The sequence below is a fragment of the Schistocerca gregaria genome, chromosome 5, assembly GCF_023897955.1.
Source record: "Schistocerca gregaria isolate iqSchGreg1 chromosome 5, iqSchGreg1.2, whole genome shotgun sequence".
NCBI lineage: Eukaryota > Metazoa > Arthropoda > Insecta > Orthoptera > Acrididae > Schistocerca > Schistocerca gregaria.
This window is the reverse complement of record NC_064924.1, coordinates 307,673,787-307,690,511: the sequence shown is the minus strand read 5'-3', so window position 1 is coordinate 307,690,511 and position 16,725 is coordinate 307,673,787. Positions and strand designations below refer to the sequence as shown.

At 43.1% G+C, this 16,725-nt stretch overlaps 1 protein-coding gene across 2 annotated transcripts in view; it reads left to right on the top strand.

Annotated features, from left to right (window-relative positions):
- LOC126272443 (uncharacterized) overlaps positions 1–16,725 on the top strand; it is a 65,157-nt gene that overhangs the window by 24,824 nt on the left and 23,608 nt on the right. For both annotated transcript variants that reach the window (XR_007549223.1, XM_049975318.1), the window contains exon 3: positions 11,826–12,131. Coding sequence is in view for 1 of the 2 variants with exons in the window: in XM_049975318.1 (XP_049831275.1) it covers positions 11,826–12,131 (306 nt within the window). In the remaining variant the exon portion in view is untranslated. The remainder of the gene's footprint in view (positions 1–11,825; positions 12,132–16,725) is intronic.

Genomic DNA, 16,725 nt, shown 5'->3' with positions numbered 1-16,725 from the left:
ATCTTCTCCTTCTTCATAACAAAGTGAGGCTCTATTAATGTCTGTGCATTTAAGAGAAGCTCACACATCTTCATTGGACTGTTCCTCCTCATGTATCCTATAGGACAGATCTCGCATCTCTCGACCTCCATCCGTTCGACTTCCATCTGTTTGACCCAATGAAGGATGCACTCCGCGGAAGCATTACTTCGACAATGGGGAGATTATTGATGTAGCAAGACTTCAAGTCCGCTATCGACGAGTAGAGTAGTGCGAACGCACAGGCCCTCACGGTAAGGTGGTGTAACACCGTCGCATTGAACGGATATTATGTCTGATTAAAGAAAGGGCTGTGTGGAAAAAGGAGTGGGTAATAATAAGATTTATTGGAATCACGAATAAAAACAACCTAGTTTTAGAAGAAAAAAAGTGTTTCGTTAGTAACTGAACACCTCGCGTACACTACCGGCCATTAAAACCGCTACACCACGAAGATGACGGGCTACAGACTCGAAATTTAACTGACAGGAAGAAGATGCTGCGATATGCAAATAATTACCTTTTCAGAAAATTCACACAAGCATGGCGCCGTAGGTGACACCTACAAAGTACTGACATGAGGATGGGGATAGGTTCCAACCGATTTCTCATACACAAACAGCAGTTCACCCGCGTTGTCTGGTAAAACGTTGTTGTGATGCCTCGTGTAAGGAGGAGAAACACGTACCATCATGTTTCCGACTTTCGTAAAAGTATGATCGTAGCCTATCGCGATTGCGGTTTATCGTATTGAGACATTGCTGCTCGCGTTGGTCGAGATCCAATTACTGTTAGCAGAATATGGAATCGGTGGGTTCAGAAGGGCAATACGGAACGCGGTGCTGGATCCCAACGGCCTCGTATCACTAGCAGTCGAGATGACAGACAACTTATTCGCATGGCTGTAACGGATCGTGCAGCCACCTCTCGATCCCTGAATCAACAGACGGGGACGTTTGCAAGACAACAACCATCTGCACGAATAGTTCGACGACGTTTCCAGCAGCATGGACTATCAGCTCGGAGACCATAGCTGCGGTTACCCTTAACGCTGCGTCACAGACAGGAGCGATTGCGACGGTGTACTCAACCACGAACCTGGGTGCACGAATGACAAAACGTCATTTTTTTCGGATGAATCCACATTCCGTATACAGCATCATGATGTCGCATCCGTGTCTGGCGACATCGCGGTGAACGCACATTGGAAGCGTGTATTCGTCATCGCCATATTGGCGTATCATCCGGCCCAGTGGTATGGGGTGCCATTGGTTACACATCTCAGTCACCTCTTGTTCGCATTGACTGCACTTTGAACAGTGGACGTTACTTTTCAGATGTGTTACGACCCGTGGCTCCACCCTTCATTCGATCCCTGCGAAACCCTACATTTCAGCACTATAACGCACGACTGCATGTTGCAGGTCCTATACGGGCCATTCTGGATACAGAAAATGTTCGATTGCTGCCCTGGCCAGCACATTCTCCAGATCTCTCACCGACTGAAAATGTCTGGTAAATGGTGGCCGAGCAACAGGCTCGTCACAATACGCCAGTCTCTATTCTTGATGAACTGTGGTATCGTGTTGAAGCTGCATGGGTAGCTGTACCTGTACACGCCATCGAAGCTCTATCTGACTCAATGCCCAGGCGAGTCAGGGCTGTTATTACGGCCAGAGGCGGTTGTTCTGGGTACTGATTTCTCAGGATCTATGCACCCAAATTTCGTGAAAATGTAATCACATGTCAGTTGTAGTATAATATATTCGTCCAATGAATATCCGTTTATCATCTGCATTTCTTCTTGGTGTAATAATTTTAATGGTCAACAGTGTAATGAGGTTGTTCTGTTTAACACATTCTCTTGTTGTCATTCCACTTGAATCTACACAAATTATGCTACAACTACACGTCATTCCATAGACTCGCGTGTAGATTGTAAAATTTTTTACATTTTAGTGCGGAATGTAAAATGTAGTCCTTAAATCATTATCCCGAATTATTACTTTTTCGGTCTTTTACTTCAGTATCACATGGTAACCTTGAACAAGAGGTTCCTTGTCCATCGTTCAAAGTCCCTGCCTGTGGGAAAGTCATCAAAGCCGTTGGCCATCATTGTTTCCAATCCATGTCCCATCAATCCTAAATTAATATCACAAGCTGAGACATTGTCCCGAATAAAACAGTGATCCGTTTATACAATAAGTTTCCTTTAATTTACGTCTATGGTCACAAACTTTTTGTTAACAGATTACTGGTTTCGGTCTATAATGACCGCCATCGGATCATCTGATGATGGTCATTATAGACCGAAACCGGTAATCTGTTAACATAACGTTTGTGACTACAGACGTAAATTAAAGGAAACTTATTCCACATTAATATTTTACAAAGTGTAAGGAGTGCCTGTTGTCATATGCTTATCAGAATACTGTGTATTCAGCATGGCTAGAAAATGAAAGTGAAAATTTGAAGTACTGAGATTTTTACATAATACAGGGTGGCGCACGAAATGTGTTACCATTTTGTTTTTGAATGTAAACTTTACTGTCAACACAATCTGAAAGGAACATATACTACAATGAAGAGCCTTTCATGGAGATCTGTTCTAACTCAGCACCTGCTCAATATGTCCACCATTTCGTTAACTAACTTCCTTCAAAGGAACACTTAAGTGAGTGATTACCCGACAGCACATATTCTGTAATTTCACTGCAAAGCTTGAAGAATAAGTCTTCCGAGCTGCATTAAATCACGAGGACGTTTCGGTAAAATTTTTTACTTTAGCTACCCGCAATGAAAAAAGTCACATGGATTGAGGTTTGGACTACTGGGGGGTCAATTTTGTTCGTCATTGAAGCGACCTGGAAACCTGAGTGAAATCAACCACATGTAGAAACGCTCGTGTAAAAACTCCAACACAGTGTTTGCAGTGTGTAGCCTTGCTCTTTCTTGCATGAACCTCTGCGTGTTGAAGGGCAAATCCGTATCAAGAAGCTGTGGAATTTAATGGAGCTCAGAACACTTATTCTTCAAGCTTGCAGTGAAATTACGGAAGACATGTGCCGCAGGGTAATGAATACCGTCAGTGTTCGTTTGAAGGAAGTTAGGAAACGAAATGGTGTACATATTGAGCATGTACTGAGTTAGAACAAATCTCCATGGACGGCTCTTCATTGTAGTATATATTCCTTTCAGATTGTATTGACAATAAAGTTTATACTTAAAAACAAAATGGTAACACATTTCGAGCCCCACCCGGTATGTCTTGAGAGAGAACACCTACTCAACAGGAATCAGGCGGTAGTCAGGAATCTTTAATCTGAACAGCAGGATGAAGTATAGAAAATGTCATTTGGCAAAGTACGTCGAACGAATGGATTGTACCACAATCATCAAGAAGTTATGCAACTCGGATCTCAAGAATGATGAAACTCAGAAGTCTTAGAACAGAGGAGAGACTTTGAGGCGGTACGCGCTGACAAAACCTGTCCACGAGGATGGGGGACCAGACGAAACACCATTGTAACAGAATCATACGAAAATTCGAAAACCCTTTAGTCTTATCCCAAAAATGTTATATTGCATGTTATATTGCCCCTTTCTAGGACCGACAGCAGCTTGATCCTGATATCATCATTTTAGATTAGTGCCGCTCAACTAGTGCCAAATATAAGCAGAATACTGTTCCGATACAAGAGAAGGTTAACTGTGTTTTGTATTCAGAATGCAATGAAATATTTACTATCACTTTTTAACAAGTCTTAATCAATTTCTTCGTGCATTAGAATCAGAAGCATAGGAAGTATACACAGTGAACGTAATTTGTTCTTTCCTATATATTGTGAAATCTTGAGTAGAAATAAGCAACTGTTTTCATAGCATCGAATTTCGTTAGGTTGTTTCATCCAGAATTACGCCAGAGAAATAATCTTACAGCCTTTTGACTGAGAATATTAAACTTTCCGATGGCGACTTGAACAACAATCGGTTGATAGCTTCCTCACTCTTTATATTAGAAAGATGTCGTAGTGAACTTTAGAGAGTCGATACTGAAGAAAAATCGATAAAAAAGGCTTTTTAAGCTTCACTAATTTCTCTTCCACATATGCCTCTGTGAAATAGATCGATGGAGTAATAGAGGAAGGAGCAAACTAACATATGCGCATGCGCGTTTGGAGCACTCCCCAAAATTAGCTGGGATGCAACACAAAGAAGAGAGCGTACAGCGTATAGACGACAGTAACAGGGAAAGCCTAGCCAGACAGCAATACTTCGACGGGTAAAAAATTACACGGACCACCCAAAGCTGGTGGACTGCATTTCTGCTTTTACAGGGATGGAGTATTTAAGTTGGTCATTGCATAGGAGCCAGCTGTCAACTAGACGGCGTATAAACTGTAACATCCAACGTTCATTTCATTCCGCAAATGAAGGCGCCAACGTGTCGTACAGACAGCCCATCAGAAAGTTGTTTAGTACTAGATATTACAATGGAAATAACAGCTCAGATTTTAGAGGAAGTCTTTAATAAGGCAACGACTTTAAACAGAAATAGTAAAAGTAATGAAAAAACTCTTCGGCACTGTATTCGAAATCCACAACAAAATGTTCCAAAACTGAGACCATAACAATTTATCTTATCTAGAATCATAACAGTCTTGAGGTATGAACAACAGGGGTCATAGAAGCTTGATTCGAATCACGTTACAACATTCACAATGGCTACAAAATCTTTGGTTCTGGTGTAGCAATGCTTTGATTCCGAGAGTGAATGTAGGTAGAGTCGAAAATTCATTTGACGTTAAGTAATGAAATAAATACGATTCCAGATGAAATAACTTTTGTTACGCCGTTTTGATATCCCATTTTGTATCTCCGATCTTACGAACATCAAGAATTTTAGACTGAATGGTGCCGCTCAATACTCACAAGTAGAAACAGGATTTATCGGTAACCACAGCTACGATCGATTTCCGGGACAAGGTGAGCTTCGTTGACAGGTAGTTTTCAAAACTTCTCTGCCATTCTCTAGAATGGTTTAAATATGAGGGCAGCGCCCAGACGACAGTTATCGTTTGTTCTAACGTGCGCCATAGCCTGCTTATCGCTGCATCCTCTACCCTCAATGCCAACCGCAAGAGCCACTTCAGCAGGTTGAATGAAGCCACCAGGTATACGCATTAAGTATACTAGATGATCCTTCTCATCCCATCAATAGCGTCTGCTGCTGCGAAGTAAAAAACGCGTTGCTTGGGACCTAAATGCTCATATATCGCGGCAAGAATTAACGCGCTGCTGAGCCATCAAACAACAGTAAGCACGACTACACAAACATGACAATGAGGTTATCTATGAAAGTACTGCGTAGTCTGTAATACCGAAACAAAAAATACCCTTCCACCTTAGTAGTATTCGTAAATAACATGAACGTGACATAAGGAATGTTGGAGGCAAGAGTTATGCATTCAGACTGACTGAGTCGTAAAGGTAAAAGTCAGTTATCGGGAAAGGAATGGCTTTATTGTTCATAAGCCACGTTTTGGAATTTATCCACCATCAGATATCTACAAAAAAGTAAAATAAAAAATATTTTATAAAACACTGACTGAAAGCACTTGGCACAAATTGTACTGCACTGACCCTGGAACGATTGCTGCACATACTGGGTGATCAAAAAGTCAGTATAAATTTGAAAACTGAATAAACCACGGAATAATGTGGATAGAGAGGTACAAATTGATACACTTGCTTGGAATGACATGGGGTATTATAAGAACCAAGAAAATACGAAAGCTAAACAAATGTCCGACAGATGGCGCTTCATCTGATCAGAATAGCAATAATTAGCATAACAAAGAAAGACAAAGCTGTAGTCGAGGAATAATATTGTGAACAGCACTGTGAAGCATGTCCGGAGTTATGGTGACGCATTGGCGCCGGATGTTGTCTTTCAGCGACTCTAGATATGTCGGTCGATCACGATACACTTGCGACTTCAGGTAACCCCAAAGCCAACAATCGCAGGGACTGAGATCTGGGGACCTGGGAGGCAAAGCATGACGGAAGAGGCGGCTGAGCACACGATCATCACCAAACGACGAGCGTAGGAGATCTCTAACGTGTCTAGCAATACTGTTTTGTTTTTGTTATAATAAAACCCCATGTCATTCCAAGCATGTGTGTCAATTTTTACCTCTCTATCTACATTATTCCGTGGTTTATTAAGTTTTCAAATTTATACTGACTTTTTAATCACCCAGTATATAGTAATGTATTATTATTTTAGATTTTGAATTTATGTCCCTTGTCATATTGTACAACAGTCGTGACTGCAGCGTTTGACAACATTTAGCGTCACGTAATATTGACGAAGTTAGGCAAACATTTTGTGTAGCCGTTTTTCAGTGAAATTTCATTGTAATTTGTGTAACAATATTTCTTTTACATCTCGTATAATAATGTTGGTTCTTAGCCATTGGACACATGGTATAATAAATGTACACTAGTGGCCACTAAAATTGCTACACCAAGTAGAAAAGTTCATGATAAACAGGTATTCACTGGATATCTTATACTAGATATATTACTGGATATATTATACTGGATATATTTTACTAGAACTGACAAGTGATTACATTTTCACGCAATTTGGGTGCATAGATACTGAGAAATCAGTACCGAGAACCTACATCTCTGGCCGTAATACACCTGCGCATTGAGTCAAACAGGGCTCGGATGTCGTGTACATGTACAGGAGCCCATGCAGCTTCAACACGATAACACAGTTCATCAAGAGTAGTGACTGGCATACTGTGACGAGCCTGTTGCTCGGCCACCATTGGCCAGATGTTTTCAATTGGTGAGAGATCTGGAGAATGTGCTGGCCAGGGCAGCAATCGAATATTTTCTGTATCCAGAAAGGCCGGCACAGGACCTGCAACATGCGGTCGTGTATTATCCTGCTGAAATGTACGGTTTCGCAGGGATCGAATGAAGGGTGGAGCCACGGGTCGTAACACATGTGAAATGTAACGTCTACTGTTGAAAGCGCCGCCAATGCGAAAAAAAGGTGACCTCATACAATCACGCCGGGTGATACGCCAGTATGGCAATGACGAATACCTGTACACGTTTCCAATGTGCATTCACCACGAAGTCGCCAAACACTGATGCGATCATCATGATGCTGTAAACAGAACCTGTATTTATACGAAAAAATGACGTTTTGCCATTCGTGCACTCAGTTTCGTCGTTGAGTACACCATCACAGGCGATTCTGTCTGTGATGCAACGTCAAGGTTAACCGCAGCCATGGTCTCCGAGCTGGTAGTCCATGCTGCTGTAAACGTCATCGAACTGTTCGTGCAGATGGTTGTTGTCTTGCAAATGTCCCCATCTGTCTGACTCATGGATCGAGATGTGGCTGTACGATCCGTTACAGCCATGCGGATAAGATACCTGTCACCTCCGCTGCTAGTGATGCGAGAGCGTTGGGATCCAGCACGGCGTTACGTATTACCCTCCTGAACCCACCGATTCCATATTCTGCTAACAGCCACTGGACCTCGACCAACGCGAGCAGCAATGTCGCGGTACGGTAAACCGCAATCACGATGCGCTACAGTCCGAACTTTATCAAAGTCAGAAACGTGAAGGTACGCATTTCTCCTCCTTACACGAGGCATCCCAACATCGTTTTACCAGGCAACGCTGGTCAACTACTGTTTGTGTATGAGAAATAGGTTGGAAACTTTCCGCATGTCACCTGGCCAGCTGGCCGAGCGGTTCTAGGCGCTACGGTCTGGAACCGCGCAACCGCTACGGTCGCAGGTTCGAATCCTGCCTCGGGCATGGATGTGTGTAATGTCCTTAGGTTAGTTAGGTTTAATTAGTTCTAAGTTCTAGGGGACTGATGACCTTAGAAGTTAAGTCCCATGGTGTTCAGAGCCATTTAAACCATTTTTTTACTCATGTCAGCACGGTGTAGGTATCTGGACAGGCGCCAACCTTGTGTGAATGCTCTGAAAAGCTAATCATGTGCATATCACAGCATCTTCTTCCTATCGGTTAAATTTCGCGCCTGTCGCACGTCATCTTCGTGGTGTAGCAATTTTAATGGCCAGTAGTGTACATTAGCTGATGCGTCTTGGTGCCGCTATGCATTTTGTAATGTAACCTGGTGGCAATATTATCTTGTTGGTAAGCACTTTGCAGAATAACATTGTGTCTGTTCTGTGCAAACTTTGACAACTTTGAACGTCAGTAATCGCTCCCCGGTTGGTGCAGTGCAGTTTCTGGCAAGTGATGTCACTCAACTGGAGTTATATAGCTAACCAATACAATGTGTTAAAAATATTTTTTCTATTTGGTTCTTTGTAGATATTGTGATCGATAAATTCCGAAAGGCGTCATATGATTGGTTGAAATGATTCTGACTACTATGGGACTTAACATCTGAGGTCATCAGTCCCCTGGAACTGGAACCTAAAGACATCACACACATTCATGACCGAGGCAGCATTCGAACCTGCGACCGTAGCGGTCACGCGGTTCCAGACTGAAGCGCCGAGAACAGCTCGGCCACACCGGCCAGTGCGCGTTATATGAGCAATAAAGTCATTATTCACCTGATGTCGGACTTCTATCTTTGGTCCCCAGTCAGCCTGAATTCAGAACTATTAATTACTATTCATAATGAACATAAGAAATTTAAATTATATTGGTTCATAAATTCGTAGCGTATTTGTTTTCCATGATGGTATTCTGTTGCTAAGGGTTTATTTACCGACTACCATTTTTTTTAATTTCTTGTTCACTCTACTATCGATTTTTGTATATTGTCATTTGTAGGTAATGAATAGAGCTGTGCCCATTAGAAAATTGAGTGCTAATTGCAGAGACCGGGATACTTCTGACATATTTTTCCGTTTGAGTACAGTAGAAGGGGGACAGAAGCAGATGCAGGCCGAAACCTTTGCGCCGTGTATGAGGATAATGCCAGTGAACAGAGAACGGCAATAAAATGCTTTTATCGTTTTATTGAGGGCCTTTTTGACATTAGGGACTCTCCACGTTCAGGAAAGTTTTCCGGGTTTAATGAAAATCTTTTAAACGCATTGACCCACAATGATCCACTTCACTGTACTAGAGAACTGGCATATCTGATGTACTGTGTTCATTCGAGAGGCGCGCAACATTTGCTTGCAATGCGGGAGGTTAAAAAATTGGGTGTATGAGTACCGCATGCTCTAAGCTAAAATCACAAAAAAACAGCAGGTAGACATGTGTGCATCTCTGCTTGCTCGTCATCAGTTGCCTCGTGAACGACACCGACCATCCCTATTCTGAATCGTTACTGGTGACAAGAAATGGTCTAGGCTAATACGAGAAAAACAAAGGAATGGTTGAGTCCAAACAAAGCAGAAAAACCCCATATGAAGATCTGCGCTTATCCACAAAAGATAAAGTAACGCATCTGGTGGAACAGCGGCGGTGTACTGCACTACGAATTGCTTCCCTGAGGTGTAACCATCACTGCTGACACTTATTGTCAACAACTTATAAGACGTGTTGCAGACAATTGAAGAACGACGATCAGAAGGACCGCGTGAAGTGGTGCTCTTCCGCCATCAGATTTTCACCTCTTCCGTTCCCTCTCGAACAACCTCCAAGCAATTACCTTTCCGGATGAAAATGCGTCGGAACTTGGCTCGACAAGTTCTTAGCCTCATGACCACGTAACTTCTACAGTCACGGAAACGACAAGTGCCGGCCAGGGTGGCCGAGCGGTTCTAGGCGCTACAGTCTGGAACCGCGCTACCGCTACTGTCGCAGGTTCGAATCCTGCCTCGGGCATGGATGTGTGTGATGTCCTTAGGTTGGTTAGGTTTAAGTACTTCTAAGTTCTAGGGGACTAATGATCCCAGAAGTTAAGTCACATAGTGCTCAAAGCACTTTGAACCATTTTGAAACGACAAGTTATCTCAGCTTTGGGAGACTGCTGTAAATATTGAAGGAGAATATATTGCAGATGACGAAAGTCTCTGTAATGTGTATGTGTTGTGTTTAGTAAACTTATGGAGAGACGCTACGAACTTATGCACCAACCTAATATTTAAATGTATTAATATATTGAGATACGGGTAAATTTTCGCAGAAGCAACGACTTTATTTTTCTGCTATTGTTTAAGCTCTATAAGATTAAAAAGAGATTTGCTGGCGTTATAAGACAATCTGAAAACTGGTGTCAAATTACGGTATTACTCCACTCGTCTGCAAAAGTCGAATAAATAGGTCTGACATACAGTGTACGTTGAACAGCTTTCTTTGGAGCAGTTTTCTCCGCTGGCTCTGTCTCATAGCCACTCGTATGTTTCAAATCCACCTTCTTGTTTGTATTGCTTAGCATCATATATTCCTTCCGTTTGCTGTCACATTCCACATAATTCTTGCTACAGCTGTTACTTGGTTCCGGTTTCATTCTCAAACAGTGGTGCATGTCCTTTCTCTCAGGATCTCTCTCTCTCTCTATCTCTCTCTCTCTCTCTCTCTCTCTCTCTCTATCTCTCTCTCTCTCTCTCTCTCACACACACACACACACACACACACACACACACACACACACACACACACACACGTTTGTGTAATCACAGATACTTCAAGCTGAAATAACTGCTTAATATTATATTAATATCATGGCAAAAATTGCCCCAAAAATAGTAATATTTTGTATTCAACTGAGAACATTTATTTAAACCATTATTATTTTAAGAATTATCATTTAGGCAATAGGAGGTTTAAAGTAAACATCGCTACGACAAATTCTAGCGTACTCCTAAATTAAACTTTAAGGTTGAATAATCAGACACCAACCGTTAGGGAAAACATGTGGGAACTATATTTTATTATATATTCTTTACTAAGACTAATTATAGTTTTACTATCTAAACAAATTTGTTCTTTATAAACCAAATTAAATTTATAATATTCTTATCACTCTTGTCCCTAGGAGGTTTCCCACCATTTCTTCGGTTCCTACCAAAATGTATTGTTGTACAATCACTTATAGAAGACAACATAACTATTATAACAATTATAGTTGTACTAACCAAAATTACACTTTATTATCATATTCGAATTAGATTTTAAGTTCTAATCATATCATATACCGAAAATTCGTGATCAATGAAAATAAACACACAAAAATCAAGAATTATTCTTCGTATGACTGTAATAATCTCAACAATAGGATTGATTTCAACATCAGCTTTAATTTCAATATACTAAGGACTTAATTAAACTAATAACATTCAAAGTTATAATTAAAAGAATAATCTTTTAGGCCTCAGTAAAACTTTACACCTCCAGAATTGCATTCTAGAATCATAATATAAGACCACCTCTCTCTCTCTCGCACACACACACACATATATATATATATATATATATATATATATATATATATATATATATATATATATATATAGAGAGAGAGAGAGAGAGAGAGAGAGAGAGAGAGAGAGAGAGAGAGGGTGAGAGGGAGGGAGGGAGGGAGGGAGAAATAGGGTATTAAGGTGGTCTGCCGTAGCCAGGGGTAGAGAGAATGGTTGAAATGGCTACACACTGTAAGCTAGAGATGAACAGAGCCACAGAGCTAGACGAAAAGGAGAATGAGGAACACGTCAAAAGTAGTGAAAGTTTTGTATACCTTCCGTGCATATGAAAATGTATCCTTGCGTGTAACGTGTGGCCATCACAACCTTTTTGCCTTCTTCTTTACTTATGTCATTCACTTGGTGTTCCAGATATGTAAGGAGAATCTTCTCACTGGCAAAGAGGAGAACTTGGCCACCGGCTGGTTCCGCACTAGCGTGAAAGGAATCTGCAGCTTAGCTGAGTTGATACGACCGGGCGCAGACAAGGCACGAATTGAGGGCACGTGCTGGCAGCTGCTGGATGCTATTCAACCATCCACGAAGTACCGGAACGTTTTGACGGAGGGCGACGTCTGGGTGAAGAACCTCATGTTTCGCTACGACGGTGAGGGGAGGCCGTCAGAGGTGCGGTTGATCGACTTCCAGCTCGTCAGATACGTTCCTCCAGCCTATGAGGTAGGTGTACTGCCTTACAGAATGGCACTGACATGCAAAATATAAGGTATCAACTCGATTAGATTATGCTTCCACAGCTGATTAGTACGAATGTTACGAGCACCGCTATAGTTGTTACTTTAGAATGCGTGGGCAAGAATATGGAAACACCATAAGCTATTACAATGCGTAATAGGGTGTATGAAAACTGTCGTCTCGCAAATAGATAAATAAAGCTTAATAAATTAAGCTTATCTATGATTTTCAGGTGATATTACAGCATTTCTTCTGAAAAGCAAGGCAAGTTCTGGTAAAGATGATAGGGGTGGATAGCGATCCCTTCGCTTGACTTCGAAGAAGACTGCAATGACAGTAAAATTGATATCGGGTGACCGGTGGCCACGGCAGGTGCGACAGTCCAGTCTGTAGCTCAAAAGACCAGTCCTGGACGACGCTCACTGTCATCTTTGAACATAGCATCATCATTGGGGAACATCCGTTATATTATACGATTGACCTCTTGAGTCAAAATTAGATATCTTAGGTGTTGCGAAACAACTGAAATCACATAAGAAAATCCAATCTTCCAGTCCCTATGGTATACCAATCAGATTCCTTTCAGGAAATGCATACACAATAGTGCCTTTCTTAGCCATCATTTACAACCGCTCACTCGACGAATGGTCTGTTCCTAAAGACTGAAAAGTAGTAAAGGTCACAACAATATTCAAAAAAGGAAATAGGAGTAACCCACTGCATTACAGACCATGTCATTGACCTCAATTTGCAGTAGGATTTTGGAGCATATACTGAACATTATGAATCACCTTGAAGAAAGTGACTTTTTTATACATAACTGCCTCTTTATCCCTCTGACGTAATGAGTGCTGTCCACAAGGGATCTCAGATCGATTCCATGTTCTTAGATCCAGAAGGCTTTTGATATCGTTCCTCACAAGCGACTATTAATCAAATTGCGTGAATTTGGAGTATCGTACCAGTTGTGTGACTGGATTCGTGATTTCCTCTCAGAGAGGTCACAGTTGGTTGGTTGGTTTAAAGGGACCAATCTGCAAAGGTCATCGGTCCCTTAGAGGTCACAGTTCATAGTGATAGAAAGTAAATCATCGAGAAGAACAGAAGTGATGTCTGGCGTTCCGTAAGGTAATGTCGTAGGTCCTCTTCTGTTCCTGATTTACATACATGATCTATGTCACAATCTGAGCAGCCCCCTTACATTGTTCGCAGATGACCCTGAAATTTACCGTCTAGTAAAATCATTAGAAGATCAATTCCGATTACAAAATGATCTAGAGAGAATTTCTGTATGGTGTGAAATGCGACAGTTGGCACTAAACAAAGAAAAGTACGAGGTTATCCACATGGGCACTAAAAGATATCCGATAAATTTTGGGACCGGCCGCGGTGGTCTCGCGGTTCTAGGCGCTCAGTCCGGAACCGCGCCACTGCTACCGTCGCAGGTTCGAATCCTGCCTCGGGCATGGATGTGTGCGCTGTCCTTAGGTGAGTTAGGTTTAATTAGTTCTAAGTTCTAGGCGACTGATGACCACAGATGTTTAGTCGCATAGTGCTCAGAGCCATTTGAACCATTTTGATAAATTTTGGGTATGCGATAAATCATACAAATCTAAGGGCTTTCAATTCGACAAAATACCTAGGAATTACAATTACGAGCATTTTAAATTGGAAGAACCACATAGATAATATGATGGGGAAGGCGAAACAAAGACTCCGCTTTGTTGACAGAACAGATGCGACAAACCCACTAAAGAAACAGCCTTCATTATACTAGTCCGTTCTCTGATGGAATATTGCTGAGTGGTGTGGGAGCCTTACCAGGTAGGATTGACGGAGGACATCGAAAAAGTGCAAAGAAGGGCAGCTCGTTTCGTGTTATCGCGCAATACGGGTAAGAGTGTCACTGATATGATACGCGAGTTGGGATGGGTGTCACTGAGACAAAGGCGTTTTCCTTTGCGGTGAGATCCATTTACGAAATTTCAATCACCAACTTTCTCTTCCGAATTTGAAAATATTGTGTTGACACCCATTTACTTAGGGAGAAATGATCATCGTAATAAAATAATAGAAATCAGAGCTGGAACGGAAAGATTTTGGGGTTCCTTTTTCCCATCCGCCATTCGTGAGTGGAATGGTACAGAAGTAGTGTGAAAATGGTTCGATGAACCCTATGCGAGGCACTTAACTGTGAATTTCAGAGTAACCATGTAGATGTAGATGGAAAAGGTCTGATAGCCCTTGGCAGTAATGCTACTCAAAAGTAACCCTGGCAGGGAATACCACGATATGGCTGTAAAAATTACCTCTGAACCTCTTACCACTCTTCCCCCCCCCCCCTCCCCCCCTCCGTTTTACATGTTCCATCCCTGGGACGTAAAATTGCTCAGAATTTTGTGTGAAATAAATCTCACCCGAGCAAAAGACATTCTTCCATTGCTGCATTGTTCAGGTTTTATGGCTTCAGCACAACATAGTAATCTCATAAATACACTCCTGGAAATGGAAAAAAGAACACATTGACACCGGTGTGTCAGACACACCATACTTGCTCCGGACACTGCGAGAGGGCTGTACAAGCAATGATCACACGCACGGCACAGCGGACACACCAGGAACCGCGGTGTTGGCCGTCGAATGGCGCTAGCTGCGCAGCATTTGTGCACCGCCGCCGTCAGTGTCAGCCAGTTTCCCGTGGCATACGGAGCTCCATCGCAGTCTATAACACTGGTAGCATGCCGCGACAGCGTGGACGTGAACCGTATGTGCAGTTGACGGACTTTGAGCGAGGGCGTATAGTGGGCATGCGGGAGGCCGGGTGGACGTACCGCCGAATTGCTCAACACGTGGGGCGTGAGGTCTCCACAGTACATCGATGTTGTCGCCAGTGGTCGGCGGAAGGTGCACGTGCCCGTCGACCTGGGACCAGACCGCAGTGACGCACGGATGCACGCCGAGACCGTAGGATCCTACGCAGTGCCGTAGGGGACCGCACCGCCACTTCCCAGCAAATTAGGGACACTGTTGCTCATGGGGTATCGGCGAGGACCATTCGCAACCGTCTCCATGAAGCTGGGCTACGGTCCCGCACACCGTTAGGCCGTCTTCCGCTCACGCCCCAACATCGTGCAACCCGCCTCCAGTGGTGTCGCGACAGGCGTGAATGGAGGGATGAATGGAGACGTGTCGTCTTCAGCGATGAGAGTCGCTTCTGCCTTGGTGCCAATGATGGTCGTATGCGTGTTTGGCGCCGTGCAGGTGAGCGCCACAATCAGGACTGCATTCGACCGAGGCACACAGGGCCAACACCCGGCATCATGGTGTGGGGAGCGATCTCCTACACTAGCCGTACACCTCTGGTGATCGTCGAGGGGACACTGAATAGTGCACGGTACATCCAAACCGTCATCGAACCCATCGTTCTACCATTCCTAGACCGGCAAGGGAACTTGCTGTTCCAACAGGACAATGCACGTCCGCATGTATCCCGTGCCACCCAACGTGCTCTAGAAGGTGTAAGTCAACTACCCTGGCCAGCAAGATCTCCGGATCTGTCCCCCATTGAGCATGTTTGGGACTGGATGAAGCGTCGTCTCACGCGGTCTGCACGTCCAGCACGAACGCTGGTCCAACTGAGGCGCCAGGTGGAAATGGCATGGCAAGCCGTTCCACAGGACTACATCCAGCATCTCTACGATCGTCTCCATGGGAGAATAGTAGCGTGCATTGCTGCGAAAGGTGGATATACACTGTACTAGTGCCGACATTGTGCATGCTCTGTTGCCTGTGTGTATGTGCCTGTGGTTCTGTCAGTGTGATCATGTGATGTATCTGACCCCAGGAATGTGTCAATAAAGTTTCCCCTTCCTGGGACAATGAATTCACGGTGTTCTTATATCAATCTCCAGGAGTGTATATATACACAAAATTTCAAAAAATGTCTGACAGATGGCGCTTCATTTGACCAGAATAGCAATAATTAGTATAACAAAGTAAGACAGAGCAAAGATTATGTTCTTTATAGGAAATGTTTAAAATATCCACCAACATTCCTCAACAATAGCTGTAGTCGAGGAATAATATTGTGAACAGCACTCTAAAGTATGTCCGAAGTTTTGGTGAGGCATTGGCGTCGGGTGTTGTCTTTCAGCATTCCTAGATATGTCGGTCGATCACTATACACTTGCGCCTGCAGGTAACCCCAAAGCCAATAGTCGCACGGACTGAGGTCTGGGGACCTGGGAGGCCAAACATGACGAAAGTGGCGGCTGAGCACACTATCATTACCAAACAACGCGCACAAGAGATCTTTCACGCGTCTAGCAATATGGGGTGGAGCGTTATGCTGCATATACATCGTACGTTCCAGCAGGTGTTTATCAGTCACGCTGGGGATGATGCTATTCTGTAACATATCGGTGTACCTCTCACCTGTCACGGTAGCTCTTACTGACGTTTTGCTGTCCAGCGCCATCTGTCGGACATTTTGTGAACTTTGTTACCTGGGGGGGGGGGGGGTTCTGATAAAACCCAATGTCATTCCAAGCATGTGTGTCAATTTTTACCTCTCTGTCTA